The sequence below is a fragment of the Rousettus aegyptiacus genome, unplaced genomic scaffold (assembly GCF_014176215.1).
Source record: "Rousettus aegyptiacus isolate mRouAeg1 unplaced genomic scaffold, mRouAeg1.p scaffold_m13_p_2, whole genome shotgun sequence".
Classification (NCBI taxonomy): domain Eukaryota; kingdom Metazoa; phylum Chordata; class Mammalia; order Chiroptera; family Pteropodidae; genus Rousettus; species Rousettus aegyptiacus.
In genome coordinates this window covers 144,427,921-144,455,817 of record NW_023416295.1, presented here as the reverse complement: position 1 = coordinate 144,455,817, position 27,897 = coordinate 144,427,921, and the positions used below count along the sequence as shown (strand labels likewise).

Here is a 27,897-nt window from a genome sequence, read left to right as displayed (position 1 = left end):
CGAGAAAGGTAACAGATTAGTGCTTGCCAGGGGCTAGAGTGACTGGTTAATAGGGACTAACTGCTTAATGTGTATGGTATTTTATTTGGGGTAGTGAAAATGTTTTGGGACTAGATAAAAGTGAAGATTGCACAACATTGTGAATGTACTAAGTGCCACTGAATTGCTCGCTTTAAAACAGGTAATTTTAAATTGTGAATTACTCATTAATATTTTAAAAAAGAAAAAATAGAATCGGTGTACTTAGTGGTTCCAATGGATGCAAAACTGTAAAAAGATGTTTTTGAGACAATTGGGAAGATTTAAATATGGACTGGATGACATTAAGTTGCTTCTGTTAATTTTATTAGATGCGATTACGTAAGGAAATACACTATGTTTTTTAGATACTTACTGAAGTATCTAAGAGTGAAACAACATGACGTCTAACACTTGTTTTAAACGAAATAGTATTCAAAGCTGAGGAGGAGATGAAATTCATATGGCAGAATGTTCATGGTTCTTGAAGCTGATTGATGGATACATGTCTACTTTTTGCCTCTAAATTTTCATAATATTTTTTTTAATTAAAGAGTAAGTTAGTGCAATGAATAATGTTAGTTAGATCAACATTATGTATAAACATTATGACCGTGTGAATTCTATTCATAGCAGAAAATCTATTATAATGACTTTCCCTTCTTTGAACAAAATCATGTTCTTCCCAAAGTCAATCATTTTTCTTTGCTATGATTGTTATCTGCTTAGTTTTCCATTTAACTAATTTATTCCTAACCTCTCCTGGAGAGTCTAGAACTTGCAATAGATTTAAACTCATTAGGTATTCTGTCAATTTTTTCTTTTCTGAGATGTTGCTTCCAGAAATTTCTGACCTGTTCAAATCTGAACTAATTGTTTTTAGGCTCACCGCAACAGTCTTTGGAACGCTTAAATGAACTTTTCCTTTCATTTCTTGATTGAGTCGAATACTATTTCCCAAATCCTATACCTCCTTCTTTGTTGATTTTTTTTTTTTCATTTGGTGAAACATCTCACCCAGTAACTTCTTGAGAAAAAGAATGACTAGGAAGTAAACTTTTGAGATGTTATATAACTGAAAATGTGATATATAGTCACACATCTATTCTTAGTCTAGCTGGGTGAGAAAGTCTAGGTGAGAGATCATTTCCTTTAGAATTTTTCTTGCATTGCTTTATTTTCTTTTTAGCCTTTGGTGTTGCTATCAGAGCTTGATGTCATCTGGACTCTTGAGACTTTGTTTATAACCTCTTTTTACTTTCCAGAGTTTTTAGGATATTTTTTTTCCTCCTGTCCTCTCTGGTATGGGTTTATTTTTATCTACTGTTTTAGGCCCTGAGTGGACATTTTCTAGCTGGCAAGTTATATTCTTGAGTTCTGGAAATTTCCTTGAATTATTTCATTTTCTACATGTTGTGGAATTTTTCTACATTTTCTATTTTTTCTTGAATGCTTCAAACGTTGGATCTCAAACTGATCCTTTCTCGTTGCTTTTCTACCTATTGGTCTTTTTGCTCTAGTTTCAGAGTGTCTTAATCTTAACTTGAAACTCTTCTATTGTTATGTATTTTTGTCATAGTTTTAATTTTCAGACCACTTTTTATTATCAGAATATTGTTTTTCAATAATACCTTGTTCTCATTTCACAGATGCAATACTAATTCTTTACTCTCTGAAGATATTGATACTTTCTTTGAAGTTTCAGTTTTTCTGGTTTCCTCTAGCTTGCTTTTTCTTTTTGTTTTCTCCTTTTATGCTAGAGGCTTTCCTCCAGCATCTCAGGAGGTACTATACAGATGATAAGGAGCTCTTTGTATATGGGTAGGGAAGGTTCTTATTTATTAACTCTGAGTTTCACACAAAGTAGAATGTGTCATTGGAGTACTCTTAGTATCAGTAGTTTAAAGACTTTTATTTTGAGATGTTAGCTTCCTCAGAGGAAAATCTTACAGCTGCCCGCCTTTAGGGTATAAACCTGGCTACCAATGTTTGGGAGCAGGAAGGAATAATAAGGCTAGGTATCTAAAGATTTGATATATATACAGACTTTTGCTTAAATCTATTCTTTTCAGTATGATCCACCAACAACTGTTACCGCCCTACCTACAGACCCTCTGTTTAACTCTCCCTAGTCAGCCTTTTGTATCTTTCATCAAAGCATGGAGGGAAAGTTGCTCAGTTAGCCCAAGAAAGGGAGGCGGTCTGTGTTTCTAATCACTTAAATTTTTTTCCAATTACAGTTGACATTCAATATTTTATTAGTTTCAGGTGTACAGCAGAGTGGTTAGACATTTATATAACTTATGAAGTGTTCCCCCACCCCAGTAAGTCTAGTGCCCACCTGACATCGTAGTCATTACATTATTATCGACTACGTTCCCTGTGCTGCACTTTACATTCCTGTGGCTATTTTATAGCTACCAACTTGTATTTCTTAATCCCTTCCCCTTTTTCACCCAGCCCCCTAACCCCTCTCCCACCTGGCAACCGTCAGCTTATTCTCTGTATCTATGAGTTTGTTTTGTTTGTCCTTTTTTTTTTTTACACAGATTTTCAAACTTCTTCTGTTCACATATCCATCTTTCAAGCTTAATTTTAGAGGCATCACTAATTCTTGAGCCTTTGGGACTTTCTGTGGTGGAAACCAAATTTTTCTTACTGCATTTTGAGGGATTTAGCTTTTTCTGGTCTTAGTCATTTATCACTAGTCCTTCTACTAGCAGGCTTTAAATTTTTCTTGTTGTTATATCTTCTGTTCTATTTGCCCTTGTGGACTCATGCCTTCTTTAAAAAAATACTTTTACTGTCATTTTAGTGGGACTTAGGGATGGAGTGAAGATAAATGTATGTTTCTAATCACCATCTTTTAACTGCATATCAAAAACAGTATTTTCAGTGTAAATTTTATTTTGTCTACTAGGAAAGCCGAGTTAGTAAAGCAGTTGAAGTGATGATTCAGCATGTGGAAAACCTGAAGAGAATGTATGCAAAAGAGCATGCTGAATTAGAAGAACTGAAACAGGTTCTTTTGCAAAATGAAAGGTCTTTTAACCCTCTGGAAGATGAAGGTAATAAAAGTTTAAGATCACCGTACCAGTTATATTTTTCTAACATTCGCTTCCTTCATTCTCTCTCTCACTAATTCTTATCATGTTTCTAGTATAGAACTGTTAGGTTAAGATTGTATGGAAAGAGGAACTCATTCCTGTCAGAGACCCCAAAGGAAGATGTCAGTTAGATAACAGGCTGGGAGACAAGGAAGATTCTTTGATAACGACATCAAAAATTCATTAAATCAATTTAAATTGCTGAGATCAGAGAAATCTTTAATCCAACCTATTAAGTTGACCTTGGTGACCTCCTACATGGGATATCTTAAGAGTTGGCTCTTTCTCCACACACAAAGCGAGGCACAGCAACTTAAATGAGCCACTCCCATCAACAGTGGTTCTGTATCCTTATAAAAGGAATAACCCTGGTACAGCAAGCTGACCCGCACCTTGAAAAATAAGGTGCATTATAAGGCCATGGAAAATATCTTAATATAAAGTTTATATACATTACCCGATGTATTTTCCTCCAGAGTGTTATGTTATATCCATAATAAAAGCAATTTTAAAAGGGAAAAAGTTTATATAAATGTTGTAATAAGCAGGATACGCTTTGTTGAAAATTCTAAATCATTTGTTCCTCTTATAGAAATGTAACCATATTTGATAACGTTCTATCTGTAATTTCGGATTACTTTATTCAGCAGACATTCAGGTAGTGCCTACTGTGTGGGAGGTCAGCATTCTGGACATCTGCAGTGCCATAGAGGACTGTATTCCATTGGTTAAGGTGGTAATTGTAATAAATCACCAAATAAATGGCAACCTGATATTTATCTTTAATAGTTTCCATGGTCTTAAATATTTTCTGACCTCTGCTTTTCCTTGTAAAGAATTAAGGCCATTACGTTAACAGAAATTAGAAAAGTAGTTTCTAAAATGTGCAAATGTGCTTCTCCTTTCAGATGACTGCCAAATTAAAAAACGCTCATCTTCTCTAAACTCCAAGGTAATTCCTAATTCACTTACTGATTCACTTAAAACACATATATCATAAGTTACAAGTGAGATGGTTTTAAAATATTTGAAGCAACATAGCTTTAAATGTAAATCGCAAAACAGTTTTAATTCACATGTGTGTATCTTTGTTAAATGTCTGCTTTCATATTTCCTGCTATATTAGCATATCGATTGTTCACCTGGCATCCAGAGGAAAGCCAGTATAACAATAGTTTTTCTCATGTAAAACGAAAGTTGGAAATAGGCAGTCCAAGGATGGTAGACAAGCTTCACGAAATTCCCGAAATTCCCGGGGCCCAGTCTCCCCCTCTCAGGGCTTCATCACCCTCAGCGCTTTTCTTCTCCTTTATGGCCTAAGGTGTCCTCTTTGGTTTCAGCACCAAGTCCTGGTCATAGCATCAAGTCACATTCCAAGAAAAAGGAAAAATCAAAGACATGTATTCCCTCTCCTTGTAAAGATAACTTCTAGAAGTCCCAGATAATATTTCCATTTTCACTCTTAGTTGCACATAAAACTGGAAATACAGTTTTTATTCTGGAGGCTGTATGCCTAACGAATAATCAAGGAGTTTGTTATTAAATAAGAAAGGGAGAATTTGATATTAAAACCAGCAGTTTCTGCCAATTTGAAAATCGGAATTTCACAGAATTTTGTAATAGAATTTTTGAGCAAGTGACTTTGAAATCATTTCATCCAAATCTCTTTTTCACAGATGAGGACAGGGAGAAGCACAGAAGTTAATGATTAGTTATGTCACGTAGTGTTAGAAGCCAGGTGTATTGTACCACAACTTGATCTTCCTGATGCTCAACTAATCTATGAAATTAAATTAGGGATGGTCATTTAAGAACAGGATTCACATAAAATTGTATTTCCTACATTTAAAATGTTTTTATTTTCTGAAGTTATACTTATTTAAACTTTAAGAACTATATAATACTATATCATTTTTTCTGTGCATATCTCAAGGCTGATCTATAAACACATCCATTCATTAAAATAATATGCCTATCCTTAAATGTATTAAATGGAAGAAGCTGTGAAAAAAAAAAGGCTATAAATAAGGCTGCATATTTCTCCTCATGACTAGGGGAAAATATTTCTAAGCAAAAGAAATGGTAGCAAAAGAAAGAAAGAGATTAATGGATTTTGCTGTATTAACAGTGAAAAAGTTTTTCTACCTGAAAAATCATGCACAAAATTAATGTGGGCAAAGATCAAACAGGTGCTTCTCAGAGCAGATATATATACATGGTTATTCAACATAGAAAATGTGTTCAATGTTATTATAGCCAAATAAATGCAAACCTAAACAAGGAAGTTTATACTCCTTATTTGACTGGCAAAAATCATATTAACTTTGAGTTGGGGAAGGCGGACTATCAATTGATAGAATATTTCTGGAAAGCAATTTGACCATAACAAAATCCTTTAAAAATGTCTAACTCAGCAGTAACCAAGTGTATGGATATGAATGTACAAGGATATTTATAGATGTTGCATACAAGGATAAAATATTAAGAATTTTCTAAATTTACATTTTCACCCTTTGAACAGCCATCTTCTCTTCGAAGAGTGACCATTGCCTCTTTACCCAGAAATATTGGAAATACAGGAATGGTATGCAAATTTCTAAATGCTCTTTCAAAAGCAAATGTATTTTCATCTGACAAAATTATAAACTTCACTAAATTCATATTTATCATTTCTTTACCATTTGAACTCTAAAGGTGGCTGGGATAGATAATAATGACCGATTCAGTAGGAGGTCAAGCAGTTGGTAAGTATAATTTTATGGTTGTTTTTTGGGAACTTTACTCATAACCAGGCTAAATTAAAATGTTTAAAATAGGTTTAAAACACAATAGTGTAAGCAGAATAATTATAAAAGTTGGCATGTGATCATGAAATTGTTTCCTTATGAAATAAATGTTATGTGAAAGTGCCAAGGAAAAAATTAGAACATAATTTTTGTATTGATTTAGGTAGTGGGAAATAAATTGAAAACAACTGTGGATATATTTGATTTGACAAGTGGTCATTATCATCTTTAGGCGTATTTTGGGCTCAAAGCAGAGTGAACACCGTCCCTCCTTACATCGATTTATCAGCACCTATTCCTGGGCAGATGCTGAAGAAGAAAAATGTGAACTAAAGTAGGTGAAGCTTGGTGTTTATTAACCTGATGTGAGCTGGGGAATAAACAGTGGGGGTCACTTTCATGCTGTGGGGATAAGAGCAGTGCTATATCATCAAAAAGATAACTAATTGTTGAAGACTTATAAACTGTTAAGCACATGTAAATGTTATTTGTGAATATATTAACTTTTATAGCACTCAGAACTGCAGGGTTTGAGGTCTTAAGTTAGAAAAGATCCTGGAATTTGTCAGATTTGATCAGGTAATGTTTTCCTGTATAGGTAGGTGCCTGGCCTCATGGGGGAAGGGTCAGTAAAGAGCTATAGAAGTAAAATGTCCATCTACTTAGAATTTAAAACAATACATGAATTAGATATATAATAGATGTATATATAAAATGTATAGGCATATAAGTAATCTATGTGCATTAGATAGATCTTCCCTTTAAAGAAATGGAAAGGAAACATAAAACTCTACATTTCTATCTTTTTATCTAGTAAGTTAAATTAAATACACTTCTGTATCAAAAGAGAGTCTAAGAAGGAGGGACATGAAGAAATGCTGCCTCTAAATCCTTGGGTGCCATCGGACAAATTGCTTAACCTTACTTGGTCTCAGTTTTCTTATCTATAGTGATCTTAATGAATTGATTTTATGTTCATGTTATGCATGTTCACTAAGTGCCTACTATGTGATAGACACTACACTCAATTCTAAGGGATATAAAGATAAGTAAGAAAGACCATAGTACTTACCTTTAAAGTTTTTTGTGGTGTGTGTGTGTGTGCGTGCGTGCATGTGTGCTTATTTAATCCTGGGAGCCTGTTACATGTGATGAAAATTCAGAGTTAACATAATATTTTCACCTCTGGAGTAGGGGAAAAAATCAAGTTTTCTTTCAAAGATTATAATATATTATTTGCTTTTTTGTTAGTATGATATGATTTTTACTGAGAAATCGGTGTAAACAAAAGACCGAAACTTTGAGAATCTTACAAGAATGAAGCTAATTCTGGCTTTGAGGTCTTCTTTCTTTTAAAAAACTAAACTAAAATCTACCACATACATTCCCTGTACATGCTTGGAAAAAAAAAAAAACAAACAAACAAAAAACTCCCTTTGAGACATAGTTCCTTTTTTGAGGGCATTATGAGCTTGAGATATCAAAATTCAAATCCCGGTAGAAACCTATCAGTGAACATAATGATGAAACTAGTTTTGTTCAGGTAAGGAAATCCCTCTATAGATAATATTTTATTTAAAATATAGTCAACGCAGTTGCTATTTGCCAGATCACTGAATACTAGTTTATTTTAACTGGCTTTAAACTAAGACCATTTTCATAAACAGTTTTAAAATTAAGATTTTTAGAGAAATAATATCGATGTTACTCCAATTTAGTATTGATCAAAAAACCTAAAGAATAAAATTATCTGCTAATATGTTATTAAACACGAGGTAGAAAAATAATAAAATGGTTAAATATATAAATTTGGTGATTTGACTTTTAGAATTAGATATTTATCAAAGCTTTCTAAAGCAAAACAGATATTTGTAAGCATCTTTTTTAACAGTAAAATTTAGAAATATTTTATAATTATAGCACATTATCTTTAGTTTTGAGTATTTAAAAAAAACACTTTTACAGAACTAAAGATGACTCAGAACCACCTGGAGAAGAAATCGTAGAAAGGACAAGAAAGCCAAGTCTTTCTGAAAAGAGAAATAATCCATCAAAATGGGATGTCTCTTCTGTGTAAGTTGTCCACTTGCTAAATTATACCATTTTGGGGGAATGGGGGAAAGTAAGACAGGGTTAATGGTATTACTCTTACTTAAATCATTTTACTGAAAGACCTGTCAAGTTGTTCAATTTAAGATGAATAACAAACGGCATATGGTCTACAGGGGTTATCCCTGAACCCAGTTACAGCGGGCAGAATTCGGTGTCAGGAACCCGGCCCTGAAGCTGGACGGCCTGGGCTCAGCTTGCAGCTTTCTAACTAGCTGTGTGACCTGGGCACAAATTTCTTCATCTATAAAATAGGCATGATAATAGTGCCTGTGTCATTGTTTTGATGTCACAATTAAATTAATTAGCTTGTGTAAATAGTGCCTAGCCCAGAGTTTACTATTTTCAAAGACTTAAATGATACTATAATATTTTGTGTGTGTGTGTTTATTTTAAAAGAGTTTAAATTTCAGTACAGCAAAAGTCTAGGGTATGGTGAGAAATAAGTGACATGTTTATATGTACATATATATGTACATACACATATTTCTTCTTCTACCCAATAAATATTTTTGTTTCCACCATAGGAACATGTTGCCTTACCTGATTGAAAGAATGAGATAAGTACTCACATGTACTTGTTAGGAGTTATTCTAAATCACATAATTTTCAGATTCTCACCATAACATTTCTTTAATTCTAAAAATTATAAGAGGGAGGAGTAGACTGTGGCCAGCACCAAGACAATAGATCACACTGTTTAGTTTATTACAAAGCAGTATTGGTGGTACATACGTCAGATCGATGACTTGATTGGTATCATTGGCAAAAGGAGTGTTTCTAATAACAGATTACTGTGATTACCAAATTCTGAATTTGTGTTTTCCTTATAGTTGTGACACAGTAGCTTCCTGGGCAACAAATCTCAAGACTTCCGTCAGAAAGGCTAATAAGGCACTCTGGTTTTCTGTTGCATTAATTGTACTGTTTGCAGCTTTGATGAGCTTCCTCACAGGCCGATTTTTCCAAAAGTCTGTGGATGCCGCTCCCACACAGGATGGAGACTCCTGGATGTCTCTAGAACATATCTTATGGCCATATACCAGACTCGAACATAATGGGCCACCGCCAGTATGACTGCAGCACATCCCGACGTGTGTATCTTGATTTTTAAAGTCTCAGTATCCAAACTGTGTAAATTAGTAACTTTTAGCTAGAAAAATTATAGCCTGGAACCAGAGGTTCTCAGAATGACTGTAAGATATTTTAAATTCCCTCTTTTTGTGATTATCTCCCTAACTAAAATACCATGGGGAAGAAGCCTACCTATGATCTTTTAAAGGTGATATTATATATTGTTTGTTAAAATATATTGAAATAAAGAATGATTAAATCTTTATACAGTGAAAATTAAACATCTCAGTAGGCCTGTATTCATAGGGAAAACCCTAACATTTAAAAAAAAATTGAGTTTAAAATGCTGATTAGATCATTTTAATAGCCTATTTGAAATATATTCACTTGTTACATTTTATTGAATAAGTACCTGATTTTTCTTCAAATTGCTCGATTCTCCATACTGAGCAAAATTTATCAGTGGGAGTTAAGAATAGCTCAGTAATCTAATCGAGAGTAGCATATGGCATACAGAATTAATAAACTGGCATTTGGCGCTCCTAATTTTCTCCATTGCTTCCTTAGAAGCAAAATCCTTAACCATGTGATATAAAGTAGAATGAAACTCAGTTTCTTCTTTAAGGGCTTCAGAGAACATTTCACTGTATTCATCAATCTTGAGCCTTTGTGCTCTATCACCACTAAACATTAAAAGGGTCCAATCAGGATTCTGAATAGGTTCTTCTTTAGCAAGGTGTTCCATCACCTTAAGAAAATCAGAGAAATCTGTTAATAGTTCCTCTTTTATTAAATATTTCAGCAGTAGAGGAGTATTTGAAGGGCTCAACTCAGTCCCCCAAATTATCAATATTAGAAGAAGTCTTCTTTATGTCCCATTTTTTAAATCATGAAACTTTATATTTTGGTGTTTTTGGAGCTTATCGAAATGTATTAATTCATTCAACAAATATTTATTGAGTAGCTATAATGTACCCAATACTGTTCTAGGTGCTGGGGATATAATAAAACAAAAACAACCAAACATTAGTAAATAACTAATGACTGGAACAATAAAACCCTGTTCTTAAGGAGCTTATATTCTAGTGGCAGAAACACAATAAACAAGATTAATAAATATGGCGGCTCATTGATGCTAAAACATTCATCGGTTAGCTTTTAGAATTGATAAGGTGCCTTCTTTATCAGGCAAATAGTAAATGTGCCAGAAAGTTAAACTGGAAGCCTCACCTCAGAGTTTATGAATCACATGTTCTCGTTAAAGGCTTCCATTTGTTCTTGGCTTGAGTCACTGTAAAGAGATATAAGGACTCTAGCCTGATATCAAGAGTATTTGGTACCATAATGGACAATGAAGGAATAATCTCTTTACATAGTTTAGTTTTATATCTTCAAACAAAATTTAAAAAAAATGTTTTTAAACTCCATTTTAAATGTTAAAAATTTTCACCTTTTTAAGAGGAGAAACCATGGTCTATAATCATTTGGCTTTTGATTACCTTTTCTTTTGGAGCAAAGTAGTTTTGTAGGTTTTTGCATACTATACCTTGAGGACAACTTTTTGAGAATCACAATGTGCATTCCACCTGCTCCAACCAAATGCAAAAGCGGAACTTAGCAGGGCCATTTGTCGACAAGCTTTCATTTCTACCAAAGGAACCTGTCAATATGAAAACCAACAGAATTGATGACAGAGCCTCTTAACAAGTCTCGTTTCCATCCTCAGCCTCCTACAGTCTATTCTCAACACAGAAAGAGGCATTTAAAATGTAAGATTATATGACTCCTTTTTCAAAACAGAGCAATGGCTTTCCTTTTCTCTCAGAATAGAACCCAGTGATCTACCAGGCCTGTGTGATCTGACATTCCCTCACATGCACCCCATTATCTGTATGACTGTCCTCTCTCCCTGTGCTCTCCCAGCTCCACGTACCTGGCCACTTTGCTGTTCTTTCAATCTTCAAACACACCAGGCCACTCAGCCTGGAAGCTGCTTCCTGAGATATCCCACTTGGCTAAATTCCCCAACTTCACATTTTGCTCAAATCTTACCTTCTCATTGAGCCCCCCTTGACCAATACCTTAATTGATATTGTATGCTGCCCTAACCCCAGTATTTCTGTTCTACCTTTTATTTTTTCCTTAGTACTTTGTCTACCTTTTGACATAGGAGATAATTTTTTATGTTTATTGCTTATTTCTGTCTCCCTCTACTAAGATATAAGCTCCACAAGGGCAGGGACCTTTGTTTATTCACTAATATATCCTAAGCATATAGAACACAGGTTGTTCATAAAAAGAAATTCTTGAATATTCTGAAAAGATGAATAGTACACTACAGTCAGCATTTGCAGAGTAGCTAGCAATTTGAGTCACTAAAACCAAGGTTTTTTCTCCTACACATATATGTATACACTGTTATCAATATGATTATTCTCAGATGTTATATGTCTACCTATATTGTCATTTTATGGTATATTATAAACTTGTTCTTGAGTATAGAACTCTTTTGCCCAAAAGACCTTTCATGATTAGAAGCTACTTTGTCTTTGTGTCATAAATATATACCATACATCTATATTCTAGGAATACAATAGGTGCTAGAAGAATCAAAGCTGATTAAGAAACAGCCCCCACCCTCGAGCATCTCACTTAACTAAAGACCTATGAGGAACACAAAGCACTATGCTGGCAGGGAGGCTCTGTCAAAAAATAGGAGGAAGTGAGTTTTATATATACAGTGGTCCTTGTTCGTATGTGATGATTTCACCTGACTTATGTTTGGGAAACTGCTGAGTCATTTACTCTTTTAAACAATCTTATATATATCCAGTCTGGAAGAAGAAAGAATATGTACAAAAAGCAAAATTGCTCAGATTGCTTTTGCACTAAACCAACCAGCCCTGGATGTGCTCCATTTGTCAATATGAAGATCATACTACAGGCTTGCTTTCTTGGAGAAGGTTATTAAACTTGAGAGAACCATGAATTTCTGGACTTTCCATTTATTCCTTTTTAACTATAATCTTGTATAAGTGAATATAGAAAACCCATGCTGTATCTTAAGGTTTATATAAAAGTTAGCACCTGCTAGAATTCTGAATGTCCATTACATTAAATTTGGAAAGATTCATTCTTACCTTATGGTTTATAACAACATAAAAATGAGAGTGTCCAGTAGGGAAGATATTCAGTCCAGCTTCTTTCAAAGCAATAATGAAAGAAATAGGATTCATCCATTTTCCTTCCAAAACAGAGGGGTGCTTTTTGTTATTTAGTTTTATTGAAGCTAACATGCAGAGGTCTTCCTAGTTTCAATAAGAAAAAGAAGCTTCATATGAGTAAGTTAAAAAATTATTACTTCATTATCATTCTGGTTCCAGCCTTTAGGTTTATACCACTTTTTAAAATCCTATATCATTTTATACTAAAAAGAATGCAGGACAGATATGTTTTAGGACCAATCCAAATGCTCTGCCATAGTCTCTGTGTTACCTTAAGCAGTTTATCAACTCTTTTGAGGCTTTATCTCAACAATAAAGGGATTGGATTAAAGGATCTTGCAGGTCTCCTCCTATTTTGTGAGTTATGGTCTAAGATTAACTGTATATGTTCATACTGAATCATAATAGCTATTTGATAGCAATCGTTGAAACTTAAGGAGCAGAATTTTTTACACATACAAGATTTAACATAATAATGTAAAACTGTTATCCAGTTTTAAAGTTAGCAAAGTTTGATGATGTTCTAGTCTTCCTATCAGATTCATAAGGAATTTCAGGCTGTCTCTTAAAATAATTTTACATATATTTTATGTGTCATAAAATTTCACCCATTTCAAGTACATAATCCAATAACTTTTCGTAACCGAGTTTTGCAACTAACACCATAAATCAGTTTTAGAACAGTTTCATCTCCCCTACCGCAAAAAGGTCCTTCATGCCAATTCACAGTTAATCCCTGTTCCCACCCTCTGACTCAGACAACCAACCACTAATCTACTTTTTGTCTAAATTTCAGGCGATGTAATTTTTGACTGATGAGCAATATGAGGCTCATTCAGAGGAACCTCAGAGGTGATTTCAAATGGCTGAGTGATGAAGATCAGAAAGCCTCTAGAGAGTGGGTCAAAAAGTCTCATACTACAACCAGGCTTGTAGCTTCATTAATTCTACTCCTAGTAACTTTAGGGTATGAATTTGTGCCTCACTTTTTACATGTTATTTCCTATCCAATTAATATTTAATTTAGAAATTACAGCTCAAGGTATATGTTAAATATATTTATAAAAGACCTTTTTCAATTTGTAAATCATCAGTAATTGATTCCTTTGACATATTCTCAGTCATCAAAGAGCTTTACCTCTTGGATATGACTTGCTATAACAGTGATTTACCTTAATTTGTATTTGAATCTCAGTAAACACTGTGATCACAGTCAAAAGTACTTTATTCACATCAAGAGGTCTTAGTTCCCATGATTGGTATGGCATGTTAATATGCGTATCTTGAATCAAGGTAAGAGGGCCAAAAGTTTCCAGACTGAATGTTATAAGTCTTTCTCCTGATTTGTAAGATACATTGCTGATGCCATCAGTTTTCCAGTGTCTACCTTTAATGATAATAAAGTGACATTAGTTTCATTTTTTTCTATACAAAAATAAGATAAATGAAACCACCCCTGACTGCAATATAATATGAATTGATCTTTTACATTTAAAACAGAATCTCAACAAAAAGCCAACTTTGCTGGGCGTTTCTTCCTGTCTACAGGATCAAGTCCAAACTACTTGGCACACTATGTAAGACTTTTAAATGAAGCTTTGACTCGCACTGCTGGCTTGTCCCTCACTACTTCTCACATCTGTTTTCAGTCACACCTTTTTTTCCCCTTCCCCAACAACCTTATCCCTCTGAACATGCAGTTCTTTCTTCCTAGAGTATTTTTCCTTAATCTTTTAGAGAACATCTCCATCTTTTTAAAAACAACTTCAAAATTCACCTGTCTTAAGTATACAATTAAATTAAGTAAATTTACCCAGTTGTGCAACCATCACCACAATCCAGTTTTAGAACATTTTTAGTCCCCTAATAAGTTCCCTCATGTCCCATTACCACCTCCAGCCCCAGGCAACCATTAGTATACTTCCTATCTCTATAGATTTGCTTTTCTGGACTTTTTATATAAATGCTATCACATAATAGGTGGTCTCTGTGTCTCTTAGAACTTAATAATAAAACATAACCAGATTTAAAAAGCAAAAGATGTGAATAAACACTTCACCAAAGACAATATATGGCAGGATAGTAAATACATAAAATAATAAATACATAAATAGTAAATACATAAAAAAGATTCAATATTATTGGTCATTACAGAAACAAATTAAAACCACAAAACACTTTACATCCACTAATATAGCTATAATCAAACACATAGATGATAATAAATGTTGGCGAGGAAGTAGAGAAATGGAAACCATATATTGCTGGCAGACATGTAAACTGGTACTGCTAACTTTGAAAAAGTTTGGTAGTTTCTCAAAAGTTAAATTTACCATTCAACACAGCAATTCTGCTCCTAGGTATTCACCCAAGAGAAATGAAAACATGCACACATAAAAATGTCCATGTGAATGATCTGTCTCTGAAGGCCTGTTCGAAATTTCATCCTATAAGAAGCCTCTGTGAACTTCCCGATTGACCCAGTTCTTCTCTATATAACTTTTATCGATAATAGCACCTTACACACTGTACTATGATGTTTTTCTAAATCTGCCTCTCTTGTAACTTTGAAAACTCACAGAGGAAAGAGCCCATTTATCTATCTATTGTTTAGCATACTTGTGGAACAAATGAATGAATCCTTTTCCTAGAATGCCCTCTCACTTTCTTTCTCCTCACATGCAGGGGTCTGCTGACTATTTTTAACTCTTAAATTTGATATAACAAATACAATTATATTGACAAACTAAGTTATTTATAATTCTTTGTTTTTACATTAACAAAATTATTTTAATATCTAAAAGTTAAGTATTGCCTTTAAAAAGATTCTTCAAATTTCTAGTAATTCCAGGCAAATAGTTTCCCCATAGTTTTAAAAATATTGGAGTTGTAAGCTGATTGATTACTGTGGTTGGAGTCACATTTTACAAATTATATTTCCCTAAATTGTGTGGATAACTTACCTTGTCTAATTCTAATTTAGTGTGAATAATTTTTTAATTTGATAAATATTAGGAACATTACCATTAAAGGAGAGAAAAAGAGAAATCTCTAAAGCAGTGTGAAAAGAAATTACCCAATTGTTCATTATATTTTATAGTTTAATGTATGTATCGATAGAAATATACTGTTTATAATAAACTATTTCTAGAATATAGACAATATCTTGTAGCTATGTTTACACAAGCAATGATGTGCAGTATTATAGCAATCATAAAAAAGTTTATAAAATTTTCTGCTCCCGTAACTAAATAATAACTCAGTGTTTTAGTGATCTTAACTGTTCCCAACCTATCACCAAATATGTAAGTCCTTTCACAAATAGATGGATGTAAAATAACTCACATTAAAAACAGAGCTATTCAGCTTTCATCTAGGATCCCAAACTATGTACATTAATTTACAAGACCAAGACCTTTCAAAATTTTAGCCAGCCAATGCAATACAGGTATTCGTTCATGATTAGTGAATCATTCATTTGTATTTCTTTTAGTATTTTTGATTTATTGAAACATTTAACATTTTGAATAAGCAATGGTTTCCTATGGATTGACAATCGAAAGTAATAAAGAGGCTTACAGTAGCTGGTTTTCCTCTTTTGGGTTTCCCGTTTACTCATGTCCCATCTCCAATACTTGCTTTGCAATTTATAAATTATTAACATGAATCAAAATTTTCAACAGTGCTTGCAAAATAAACATTTAAAAGACAGTAACAAATGTGGGCAAAGATTTATAGAAATTGGAATCCTTGTGCATTGCTGGTAGAAATGTAAAATGATGCGGTCCCTGTGGAAAACAGTCTAGCAGTTATCCAAATGGATAAACGAAGTTACCACATAATCCAGCCATTCCATGCCTAAGTGTGTACCCAAGGGAACTGAAAACATAAGCCTCCCCAAAAACCTGTACATGAATGTTCATAGCAGCATTATTCATCATAGCCAAAAGGTAAAATAACCCAAATGTCCGTCAGCTGATGAATAGTTAAACCAAATGTGGCATGTTCATATAATGGAATATTAGCCATAAAAATGAATGAAGTGCTGATCCATGCTACGACATGGGTGAACCTTGAAAATAGTATGCTATGTGAAAGAAGCCAGATATAAAATGTCACACATATGATTATATGATTGTATTTATATGAAATGTCCAGAATAGGAAAATCTATAAAATAGGAAAGAGATTAGTAGTTGTCAGAGGCTGGGGGTGGGGGAGGAGACAATGAGGAGTGACTGCTAATAGGGAGTTTCTTTTGTGTGGGGAATGAATAGGTTCTGGTATTAGGTAGTGATCAATGCACGATTCTGAACATACTAAAAACCACTTTAAAGGGTGAATGTTATAGTATGTGAATTGTCTAAATAAAGCTACTAAAAAATAATAATCAAATTTTAATCCCAATCTGAATTTCTTAGTCATTTCAGGACACAGTGGGCTTTTCATTTGTTTGTTTTTGATTTGCTATACTAACTAGATATTTCTGTTCATTTCTTTTTTTAAAAAAAATGTATACAACCATAAAGTAATTATTTAGATTATGGCAAATATTAACACTTTTGGAACTAGGAGTTATAAAATTCAATAAATTTTAAAATTCCAATCCCTATTCATTTTCATCAAAAGTAAATAAAACAAAGACCCTAGAATTGGCATAGAAATGTGTAAGATTAGAAACTTAGTTTCCACACTTATTTTCTGTTTTGATTCAAAGATATCTATTCTACCTTTTCCATTACATCATTATCAAAGCTGGTTAAGGCATTGCTGTACCTTCAGCATCCCACCTTGCAACCATAGGGTTCTCAAAAAAGATCACATTCTCATGAACTTCAAGCATGACCTCTACTGGTGGGAAAGCATTTTCTGTTTCAAAGTCTTCTGTAGTTCCTGGAGGATATATGTATTTCTGTAATCCTTCTTTGAGTATCTATTAAAAGTGACCAAAACACCACCAAGTTAGAAGCTGACTGGTAATAGTTAAAGATGTAAACATTGCTGGATAAACTACACAGTTATTTTTAATTAACACTGAAGTTTGGTCCTATATAACTATAGGCTAACAAAATGTCAACAAAATTAACATCATGATTGGGGAAAAAAATCACTAAATTAAATGTAATTTCAGGACCCTGCCATGGGCCACATTCTATGTTGCGGCTTACTCATCATTTCTGCCAAGCAAGCATATAAGGTATATATTTAACTAAGAAGATAACTGGTACTTAGATAAATCAAATAATTTGTCAAAGATTACAAAATGACTTCAAGGAGGCATCAGAACTCAAAAACAGCTATAGGACCCCAAATTCCATGCTCCTATACTTTGGTTAGGGAGTATAAGAGAAAAGTATAAGCAACCTTTTGAGAAGTGTAGAAATGAATGGATGAAGGTAAAAATCATATTATATACCTTAAATTTACACAATGTTATATGTCAATTATATCTCAATAATGCTGGGAGAAAAAAAAAAGTAAATCAAACCCACAGCAGGTTTCTCTGGGATAAAGGAGATTTGTCCATTATCTGAATGTAACAGAAGAAGGCTCTAGGGAAGGGAGAAGATTAAAAATGTTAAAAGTGTTACAAAATAGAGGAAAAAACTGGATGGGGAAAAATTCTAGATGAAGGGGGAATTATGGAAAAGATACTTGAAAAAAAAGGAAGAAGGCCTCTCTGATGCAGGAGAGAAAAACAGGTATGATGGAGGAAGGACACTTTGGGCTCATGGAGAGCATGGCGTGGTGGTATTAGGACGTTCTGACAAAATTCAAGAACAGACCTTTAGATGAATCCTTGAAAACCCTAATTCAGGCTGAGACCTGTAAAGAGAGAGTTTCGAAGGCCTGCCATCACCAAAGGAATGTCTTTCTTGGACTCCACACTGTCCTTCAAGTATTCCCAATGTAGTGAAGGTAGATTCAAATAGATTCTTTGAAGAGGCTATAGACCAGATTATCTCCCCCAGGTTTGCTATAATAAATGCATTTTCATTTGTGGGGAGAAGGGCAAAGAAATGGCAATATCATCCCCAAATAAGGTAAAAATTAGTTTGGGGGATTATGAAAAATTCTTTTATGTGTAAAGCATAAATATATATATATATATATATATATAGCACATACACAGATATACAGTATATCTGTGGTATTAAAATTTCATGGAGGGGGGAAGTTAGAAAAAAATGTTTACAAAAGCACCTCAGAGATATTATAATGGGGGGAAAATGTTGAGATATATTGCTCTAATTCAAGAATGTACCAACGTCCTAAATGGGTGGGATTGTGGGTGGGAACTGCACTACTCAATGTGTATACGAATCACCTGAGGTCTTGTTAAAATGTAGATTCAGTAGATCTAAGGTGAAGCTGCAAATTGTTCATCTATAATAAATTCTCAGACGCTGCTGAGTCATGGACCAGATTTTATATATCAAGGATCCAGATCAATTGTTCTCAAACTTTAGCATCTTGCTGAAACACAGACAGCTGAGCCTCACACTTCCAGAATTTGATTCAATAAGACTTGAGGTGCAGCCCATAAATTTATATTTCTAGAAAATTCCCAGATGACAGCAGATAATGCTGATGCTTCTGATCAAGGGACTGCACTTTGGAAACTGCTAATCTAGACCAGAGTCCACAAATTATAGTCCCTGGAAAATCTGGCCCATCACCAGTTTCTGTAAATAAAGTTTAACTGGAACAGCCATGCCCATTCATTTGCATGTGGCTGTTTCAGTGATACAATGGTGGGGTTAAGGAGTTGCAAGGCAGCTGGCATGGCCCACAATGCAGAAAATAGTTACCATCTGGCCCTTTACAGAAGAAATTTCCGGTCTCTGAAATAGACTCATTAAAGGCCAAATCTAAACATAGTGCTATAGGTTTACAATTAACATGCATGAATTCTAGTTTTAGATGACTTTCCTTTAGTGTTGATTCAAATTTTATAAATCCAAGATGGTTCACAATTAGATTTTTTTCCTTTGTGCTTGCTTAATAAAGTTCATCAGATGTTAGAGTATTTGATGTAAAAATGTGAGAAATTATTTTACTTAAAAATTTCGATTTAAGAATCAACCTACTTCCATAATCATCCAGCCCTTCACTGGTTTGCACTGTGGGGGAAGCTCCAAAATGTCCAAGTGATACACTCCACCCAGCATTGTGAATTGGCATGTATCAACCTCATCATCTTCAAAGAAATAAAGCTTTTCAGAAGTATTCTCTATCAGCAACAACTGTGCTAAAATTAATCAGATTAATTTAATTACTAAATAGATCATTGTATTTTTGTATTTTCTTAGAAGGGAAATGAAAGCTAGTACTGCTAAAGAAAGTTTGTTATTCAGCTACTAAAACTTTTCAAAAAGTGGTTGATGCAAAACCCTTCACAAAGCTAACCTCTGCACTGGAAACAGACGTGTAATGGTAGGATGCAGAGAAAGGCTCCATTTATATTTTATATACTAGCATTTTAGGAATTTGTATATAATAAGCATATGTCATAATTAAAATAAAAACTTAAAAAACATATTGTAGGGGAGAAAAAATTTCCTTCTATCCTTCTGAGCTCTTGTCTGAGAGTCCTGTAATAAAGGATTAACAAGAGAAAAACAGAAGTTTATTGGCACATAGCCTCCTGATTACTAACTTGGGAGAGCCCCAGGGAAAAATGAGTAATTCAAAGAGGTAGCCTAGAACTTCAGGTTATATAGCATTTTCAACAAAGAACAATAAATTTGTTGTGAAAGGACAGAGGAAAGCAGCTTAGGCTTCCAGAGGGTGAGTATAAAGGCTAGTTAGAAAAGTCTGTTATGCAGATTCCTGTGGTGCCCTCTCCGGCCTGATAGGGTCTGAAGTTGTCTGTGTGAATTAAGATTTGTCTTTCCTGGTAGAGAGGCGAGGAGAGACACCTTTGAAAATCTGTGTTCTGCTGTTAGGAAAAAAGGACAGGGAGCTTTTCTTGCATCTATGTCTTTTCAATTGCTTACGGCTCAAAATAATCCTCATGCCAAAGCGGCATATTTGGGGGCGGTATATTCTGCTACCCTTCAATTGAAAAGATCAAAAAAATGGTTTAACATGAAATCTGATAATTGCCAAATTAATTTTTTAAAAATGGACATTACGAGGCTAAATATCTGAAATGGTAAAACAAACGAACAAAAAAAATGGTCCATATAGAAAATTAAAGCTAAATTTTCTTCAACAAAAATAGTCCCAGCTCAAAGAAAAACAGGGATGGGGATGTGAAAGCAAAGAAACTGGATTGGATAATCTCTTATTTTTTTTTAAATTTTAGGGGGAAATTCTATGATCTCATAATTTGCAATGCACAATCAGGGGTCTATCTGAAGTCACATCACTGGGACCATTCCCAATTCCCACCTTTTACCAAAATTATTTCAATATAGTGTAATGGATAAGGAATAGAAATCAGACCACTTACAAGTCCCACCCTTTACTAGCTGTATGACCTTATGCAAGATATGCTAATTAACATCCCTACTCTCAGTTCCTTCCTCTACAAGATGGTTCTAATAGTAGCATCTTATACTACTTGGGGGAATTATGATTTCATCCATATAAAGAGCTCAGAATTCGTACCAGGCATTGTAAAAACTCAGGAACTGTTAGCCTTATTATTTATTATTACAATTTCCCTCCCCCATAAAAAGAAGCACATGGCGATGGCACTGATTTTAACCCCTGGATTCAGGCACTGAAAATTAATGAAAATAGCTCAAGAAAATTCCAGTTAAGCAATTTCACTTTTCTCCTTGTGTACATTCAATAATATGCAGACTTTAATTCTCAAGTGTATCTAAATAATTTATTTAAAAACTAAGAAAAAATAGTGTATCCAAATTTAGACATTTATGATAGGCATTATTCAGGAATTATCTTGTAGAAAACTTTGATATTACTGACAGAGGTTTATGAATTGACTTTAGTATCATATTTCTAACAGGAAAATTACCTCACAAGGGTTATAGAAAATTATAAAAATATAGACCTAGTTGACTACAGAAACAAGAGTGTTTTGAAAAAAAGTAAAGCAGTAGCCTGTTGTGAAAAAATATGCTAAGAAATATGTAGAAAATAGATTCCTTGGAAGTTACTGAGAAAGAAGCATAATTATAAGGTTAATGGAAAACATATACATAAATCTTAAACTAAAAGATTTGCAAATTAAACACCACTGCCATATTGACATTTTAAAACTATATTCAATTGCTATTTGCCAGGATAAGACTGAATATAAAGTGCTGAGAAATTTCTGATTGTATATATGTGTGTGTGTGAATGTTCATTGCAACATTGTCTGTAATAAAAAATTAGAAGTAACCTTCCTGTCTATCAATAAGGCTTTAAATAATATTCCACTATTAGGTGGAATTATACAGCTACTAAAAAAAGTAAGGGTCCTAATGTGTTCTGACTTAGAGTAACATCGAATATTATTCATTTAAGTAGAATATGTACTGTGTTCAATGTATGTATATAAAATGTTATGTAGAGTAACAAATGTTAAGTGAAAAAAAGTAATTTTCAACAAAAATATCTGTATGATATGATCCTATGGTTTTATTAAAAATCAAGAGAGAAGGGGAGAAAATGAGCACAAATAAATTTGTTAACACTAGTTCTCAGAAGAGGGATTATGAAGAATTTTCATTTTAAATATATTTCTGCAACATCCAAATTTTTTTTTACAATGACTCAATTTCTTTTGTAAGCAGAAAATCCAAATAAAATTAAATCTAAAAATGTAAGTTAGAAGAATACCTGCTGAAACCGTTTCACTTAATAATTTCATCTCCAGATCACATTTTGTGGCTTTAGATTCTTCCTGGGCAGAACTCTACAGAAAACACAAGGACAGACTGGTGAGACCGTCAGTGTTTGCTTCAGCTCAGATTCATTGTCCTTCGGTTCCATTTCCTACTCCAGATGCCTGTTACTTTAATTCCAGGGCCCCAAACTGACACTTGCTCTGGCATAAAACTGGACTTAATAACAATATTTTAAAAATCAACTAAAATGAGAGCACATCTCCACAGAACTTCACGGAGGCAGAAGCTAGCCTGCTCAGATCCTCTACTGAAAACCCTGAAGTGAAAAATAGAGTAGGAAGCAAAGCAAGCTAAAAAAATATTGTTTATTTTAGCATTTTGGTTTTAGCCGAGTTTTAAATTTTGTTTGATTTTGGCAATTGGCTCTCTGACAGTAATCTGAAAGTCTGCTTTTGGGTGAGCCTCTCAAATAAATTAAAGATGCTGTGCACCAAGTAAATAAAAGATCTCTTATTGTACTCTAGTAAAAAAGAATATTACAACAGGAGGGCAGTAAGATCTAGAATTTATATCTAAATTTGCCATTAAATTACTTTGGTGACCTTAAGCAAGTCATTTAACCATTATGGGCTTCAAATTTCTGATCTAACAACACAATTGGTACTCAACTGAGTGCCAGACATATAATACATCTCATAAACAATCTTAAGAGATAGCTATTATCTTCATTTTACAAAAAAAAAGGGAAACTGAAGATAACTGTTCTCTAAGAGTCAAATCATAGAAGTAAAGTATTTTATATACTGTCAAGCACTAGCTATACGCAGTGTTGCTATAAAAATTTGGTATGTGTGTGCTAATATTTGCAAAATGGATGACATCCAGCCAACTTCATTTGACTTCAAATACCACCTATACTTCTATGGCAATTAACCATATTCCACAATTCTAATCAGAAGCTTAAAGCCAGCAAATCCTACCATGTCTCTCATCTTCAATCACCATACAAAGCCAAGTCCCCTTACTCTCATCACTGTATTGCCCTGTGTTTTCCTTTGAACCAGTTTTAACACTATTGCATTCTCTGCCAACCCTTTCCATTGTGCCTCTGAAACTTCTCACATTAACTCATTCATTCAAAGAGTTTTTACAGAGTGCCTAAATTGTAGAGGCATTGCTTAGATACTAGAATAAAAAGAAAAAAGACAAGGTCTCCGACTTAAGGAGCTTCCAGCCTACTAGGGAAGTAGGTGAACATATGGTTATAATACAGTATTGTGGCTGCTATAGCAAAAAGTAAAGGTGTCCACAATAGGAATACAAAGGAAGAATAGTCAGTTCTGTGCGTGGGTGAAGATAGGAAATGCTACCCAATGGTGAGAAAGTTTGAATGAAATCTTGAAAGATAATTAGGTCTTCCAAAAAAATTGTAGGAAGAAATTCCAAGTGTGAGTGAAGGCAGAAAAGCTTGAAGCAAAACCAGGTTCCAAGCACTCCCAGCTAGGTATGGCTGGAGTGAGGCATTCTGGGAGAGTGTTAAGATCTGAAGCTGCAGAGAAACGGGGTCCAAATGTGGAGAGCTTTGGGTGCCACTCTAAAGACTAGAATTTCTCCTACGGGTAAAGGAGAGCTCATAAAAGGCTTTTAATAGAAAAGATGAAGAAATGTACATTTGGAAGGAATATTCTGATGAACAGCTGATTGAATGGACTGCTTAATGGAGAGAAAGAAGTCCTAGGTGAGAGGATCAGGGCCTAACTCAAGGTAGAAACAATCCCCCCATTAGGAGTGTATATGAAAGATGATAAGTAAGTAAAACCAACATAACTTGGATTGCAGCTGGAAATAGATATAAGGTAAAGGACAGGTGAACACTGATTTTCAGGTATCTGGTTTTAAAGTGGATGGCGGTACAATTAATTATCAAGGAAAGGAGGAAGGACAGATTTGGTGGCAGGGGAAGCACTGAATTCGATTGTGAATATGTTGAATTTGAGGTGCCCATGGGACATCTAGGTGACCTTTGATATTATCTATCATTAAAAAGGCAGCTGCATCTCTTTCTTACAGGGATTATGATCATTAAAAACAACAAAGATATCAGACAAATAAGCAATTCAGCCTTTCCAATTCACAGATTCAAAGAGTTGAGAATTCTTCAGAGTTTAGACAAAACTAGTTTCTTAACACCTTGCAGGAAGATTAAGAATTTAGACTTTCTCAACAAAATTTTCTTCTTAATAACCACAGTACTTCAACAAGCAACAGCAGGAATTTATCAGTTTCTATATATCATCACATAATAGAGAGAAGAATCTTGTATTTAATATTGCCTTTATGTAATTCAAAACTTTTACTATTTTGTTACTTGTTAGCTCAATTGACTTTTTTGAAGTTAGGCTTCTTGATGAAGGAAGCAATGTGCCCATTTACATTCTAGTGCAAGCTCATTCAACTTGATAACTGCTCGAGAATATCTTCCTGTCATTTCAGCTGTATCATCAGAACTGTCTCCTACAAAACACTGAAACTCCAAACCACATTTATTGACAATATAATTCTTCATAGTTTTATACATTATAAAGCTCCTTCTGTTTCTTGGCAATAAAGCCGAAAAAATACTTTTTTCTTCATATTATCATTATGTTTATATTTGGTAATTAAAAGTTCTTTTTCCATAATTGTTTTATAACTGGCTATTTTTCATGTATTTTTCTTCAAAATTTAATAGCGTTTTATAATCTTTTATTTACTTGCCTGTAAATGTTGACAGAATATGAAGCAGAGAAGACAGCTAAAGTTTAACTTTTCAATGCATATGGCTCAACAAATATAGGAATTGTTTTATAACATAGAATAACTTCATGGAACACTAGCAGAGTATTTTTCACTGCAACTTGATAAATGCACAGGTAATGTAACATGGAAGCTCCGTTAAATTATATGCAATTTGAATTTGACATAAAAAAATGACCTGGATCATGAATAAGATCACTGGAAACGGAATAGAGATTCCAGAACTAGATCTCAGGATCCACTTGGAAATTTAGCATATGGCATTTCAGATCCATAAGAAAAGCCTAGGTTTGTATAGTAAGTGTTTTGAGAGGGCTAAGATTTGAAATAAGTTTAGATTATTTCATCCCACTTTACACTAAAATAAATTCCAGATTGATAAAAAATTTAATGTAAAGATATAACTAATCAAAGGCCACAAAAATCTCAGAAGTATTTCAAGAAAACATAGGAAATTGGTATAACCAATTATTAATGAAGTAGGTGACATTATTGTATATCTGCAAAACATCGGTACTGAATATTTTCCAAGTTTGATAGAATGTCTTAAATTTTACTGTTCATCAAAGACCTATACAAAAGAATTCATTCATCTGAAATTCAATTTTATCATCAAAAGATAATTTAAATTGAACTAGAGCTTTGGAATAAATTAAAGTGGCTCCCGATAAGGAATTAAAGGTGAATTTGTCATTGCTTCATTTTGAATAAAAGTTTGATTACCCTGAGTTTGCTGAAGTCTCATTCATTCCTGTGACTTTAATTCCATCTCTAAGCCAGTGGTTCCCAAATCTGTGTTAATGATGCTCTTTAGGACACACACACTCTTAACTCTGGAAGTGCAGGGCATAATCTGCACACAGACATGGTAGATGTGCCTGACTTACCTCAGAACTTCGGGTTCACATTTGCTTACTTGACATTTCCCTTTGTGTGTCCCCAATTTACCATGCCCAAAACAAAACTCTTGTTTCACTGTCATTATCAACCAATTAAGCCCATTCCTGCCTATCTCAGTAAATTGGACCACCATCTGCTTTGTTTCACAAAATAAAAACTCAACAGGGTTTGTTTTTATTACCTCCACAACATATTCCAAACACATCTACCTTTCCACATCTCTTACTACCACCTTTGTCAAAGTAACCTTGGCCTCTCATGCCTCCCCAGTACATTGAAAACAGTGATCATGCTGATTTCCTTATAGAAGGTACTTAGAAAATATATGTATATGTATTCACTCATATTAAGTATGTATAATATATACTCATATTTAGGTTAAATCTTGTATGTGTTTAAGAGTATCCTAAAGACAGACTATTTTTAATTTGGACTTTTAAAAGTTTAAAGGCCCACAGATTATCATATATGCCCCTTTAATCACTAAAATACTTCTGAAGTTGATTTCACTTTTAAAAAACACTTCTCATACATATACTACACTTAAATAAGGCTCTTCTAAATATTTTATAAAATATATTGAGAAGACAGTATTACCCAATATCCACAATAGTAATGTATTATTATTACACATTTAAATAAACTAAAATATGGTATTAAGAGCCCTCTAGTGGCAAAGTTCTTAATCGACCCATGAAAAAGGAAAGAATTTAGACCGTCTTCTAAGAGATTAATTCTTATACTAACAAAGTACGAGATACTTGTTATTTGTGATCATATCACATATCAAGTACAACTCAATTCTACCTTATTATACTAATAACTGTCTTGCCATTAGCCTCCAAATTCAGTAAAAAGATATGAGAAATGTAATATTTATATTAAAATATGCTAGCCTAAAATTATAAAGGTAAGCAAGTTACCCTAAAAAAGAAGTTGTAAAAATAGAGAAATCTCTTCCTCTAAAATGAAAATATAGTAAGTTTGCCTACTGATCTTACAGGTAGTCCCTAATTTACACATATACTTATATGAACACACACACTCACGAGTTAAATTTCATGAATTTATATGCCAGTTTTAAACATTTAGAATATATTTGCCAAAGAAGCCAGTGTTATGAATGACATTTAGGGTTATGATAGTCCTTATATTGCTGTGATTATAAAGGAATATAAACCTAACTACATCTATAACTACTGCTTCAAGTTCACTGAACTTCAACTGGAATGCAAGGAGCACACATTTCCTGAGGCCATTGTGGTAGTGGAAGTAAAGCCTATCACCAACTGTACTTTATCAGAACAGCAGGGTTCAGAACTGTTAAAAAGAGGGTCACAAGAATCCCTGGTGATAAGCTTGAAGAGTCCCTAAACATAGCAGAAATGGCTCTCAGGACACCCAACTGTAATTGAAAGAGTGTTAAGTATCTCTAAAACCGAATAATTTTAATATGGGTAGTGACTGAATTCCTTGATATGGGTGACTGTTCTTATGTAAGTTGTTCACAGCAAATTAGACTCAAGACATGACCTACATTACATCTCTTATTATCCATTCATTCACTTATTCCTTCATTCAATAAACATTTATTGAGCCCTTATCATACTAGGCCGTGTGCTTACTCTAAATATGAAGTCCATCAAGATATTCTTCTCCTCAAGATCATAATTTAGTATTTAAGATGAGAATTTTAATAATTAAACAGAATAATAACAATAGGGAGATATCTAATTTAGTCTGAAGATCACAGGCAAACTTTGTGAATGTAAAATTTAAGTCTTGAAAGACAAGTAGAAGTTAGATAGAGTAGATGAGGATGATGGGAGGAAGGGAATTTCACAATGACACACTAGCATGTGGAGCATCACAGAGGTCTATCATGATTTTTTCCCTTTAAAACCAAAAAGCGATACATATTGTTTTATTAAAAATGTAAAGTATGTTCAGAATTTAAGAAAAAAATTAATACAGAAATGTAAAGAGAATAATAAAATCGCTGATGATACACCACTAACCTACATTTCTCACACACCAAGATAACCAGTTTGATGACCAAGCATCCAGACTTTTTCTAT

The 27,897-nt window shown here is 33.7% G+C and overlaps 2 protein-coding genes across 12 annotated transcripts in view; one reads left to right on the top strand and one right to left on the bottom strand.

Moving 5' to 3' along the window:
* IRAG2 (inositol 1,4,5-triphosphate receptor associated 2) overlaps positions 1–9,357 on the top strand; it is a 77,438-nt gene extending 68,081 nt beyond the window's left edge. For all 6 annotated transcript variants that reach the window (XM_016119217.2, XM_036236846.1, XM_016119218.2 and 3 more), the window contains 7 exons: positions 2,939–3,086; positions 4,034–4,077; positions 5,647–5,709; positions 5,820–5,869; positions 6,144–6,245; positions 7,877–7,984; positions 8,854–9,357. In XM_016119217.2, coding sequence (XP_015974703.2) covers positions 2,939–3,086; positions 4,034–4,077; positions 5,647–5,709; positions 5,820–5,869; positions 6,144–6,245; positions 7,877–7,984; positions 8,854–9,097 — 759 coding nt within the window. In that variant the 3' untranslated portion in view covers positions 9,098–9,357. The remainder of the gene's footprint in view (positions 1–2,938; positions 3,087–4,033; positions 4,078–5,646; positions 5,710–5,819; positions 5,870–6,143; positions 6,246–7,876; positions 7,985–8,853) is intronic.
* Positions 9,358–9,438: 81 nt separating this feature from the next.
* CFAP94 (cilia and flagella associated protein 94) overlaps positions 9,439–27,897 on the bottom strand; it is a 54,809-nt gene continuing 36,350 nt past the window's right edge. For 4 of the 6 annotated variants that reach the window (XM_016119225.2, XM_016119222.2, XM_016119223.2 and 1 more), the window contains 7 exons: positions 22,116–22,191; positions 19,409–19,569; positions 17,094–17,250; positions 13,491–13,705; positions 12,235–12,402; positions 10,641–10,754; positions 9,439–9,842 (listed from right to left, as the gene is read on the bottom strand). In XM_016119225.2, coding sequence (XP_015974711.2) covers positions 9,564–9,842; positions 10,641–10,754; positions 12,235–12,402; positions 13,491–13,705; positions 17,094–17,250; positions 19,409–19,569; positions 22,116–22,191 — 1,170 coding nt within the window. In that variant the 3' untranslated portion in view covers positions 9,439–9,563. The remainder of the gene's footprint in view (positions 9,843–10,640; positions 10,755–12,234; positions 12,403–13,490; positions 13,706–17,093; positions 17,251–19,408; positions 19,570–22,115; positions 22,192–27,897) is intronic. The other 2 variants (XM_036236850.1, XM_016119221.2) reach the window with 1 other exon arrangement.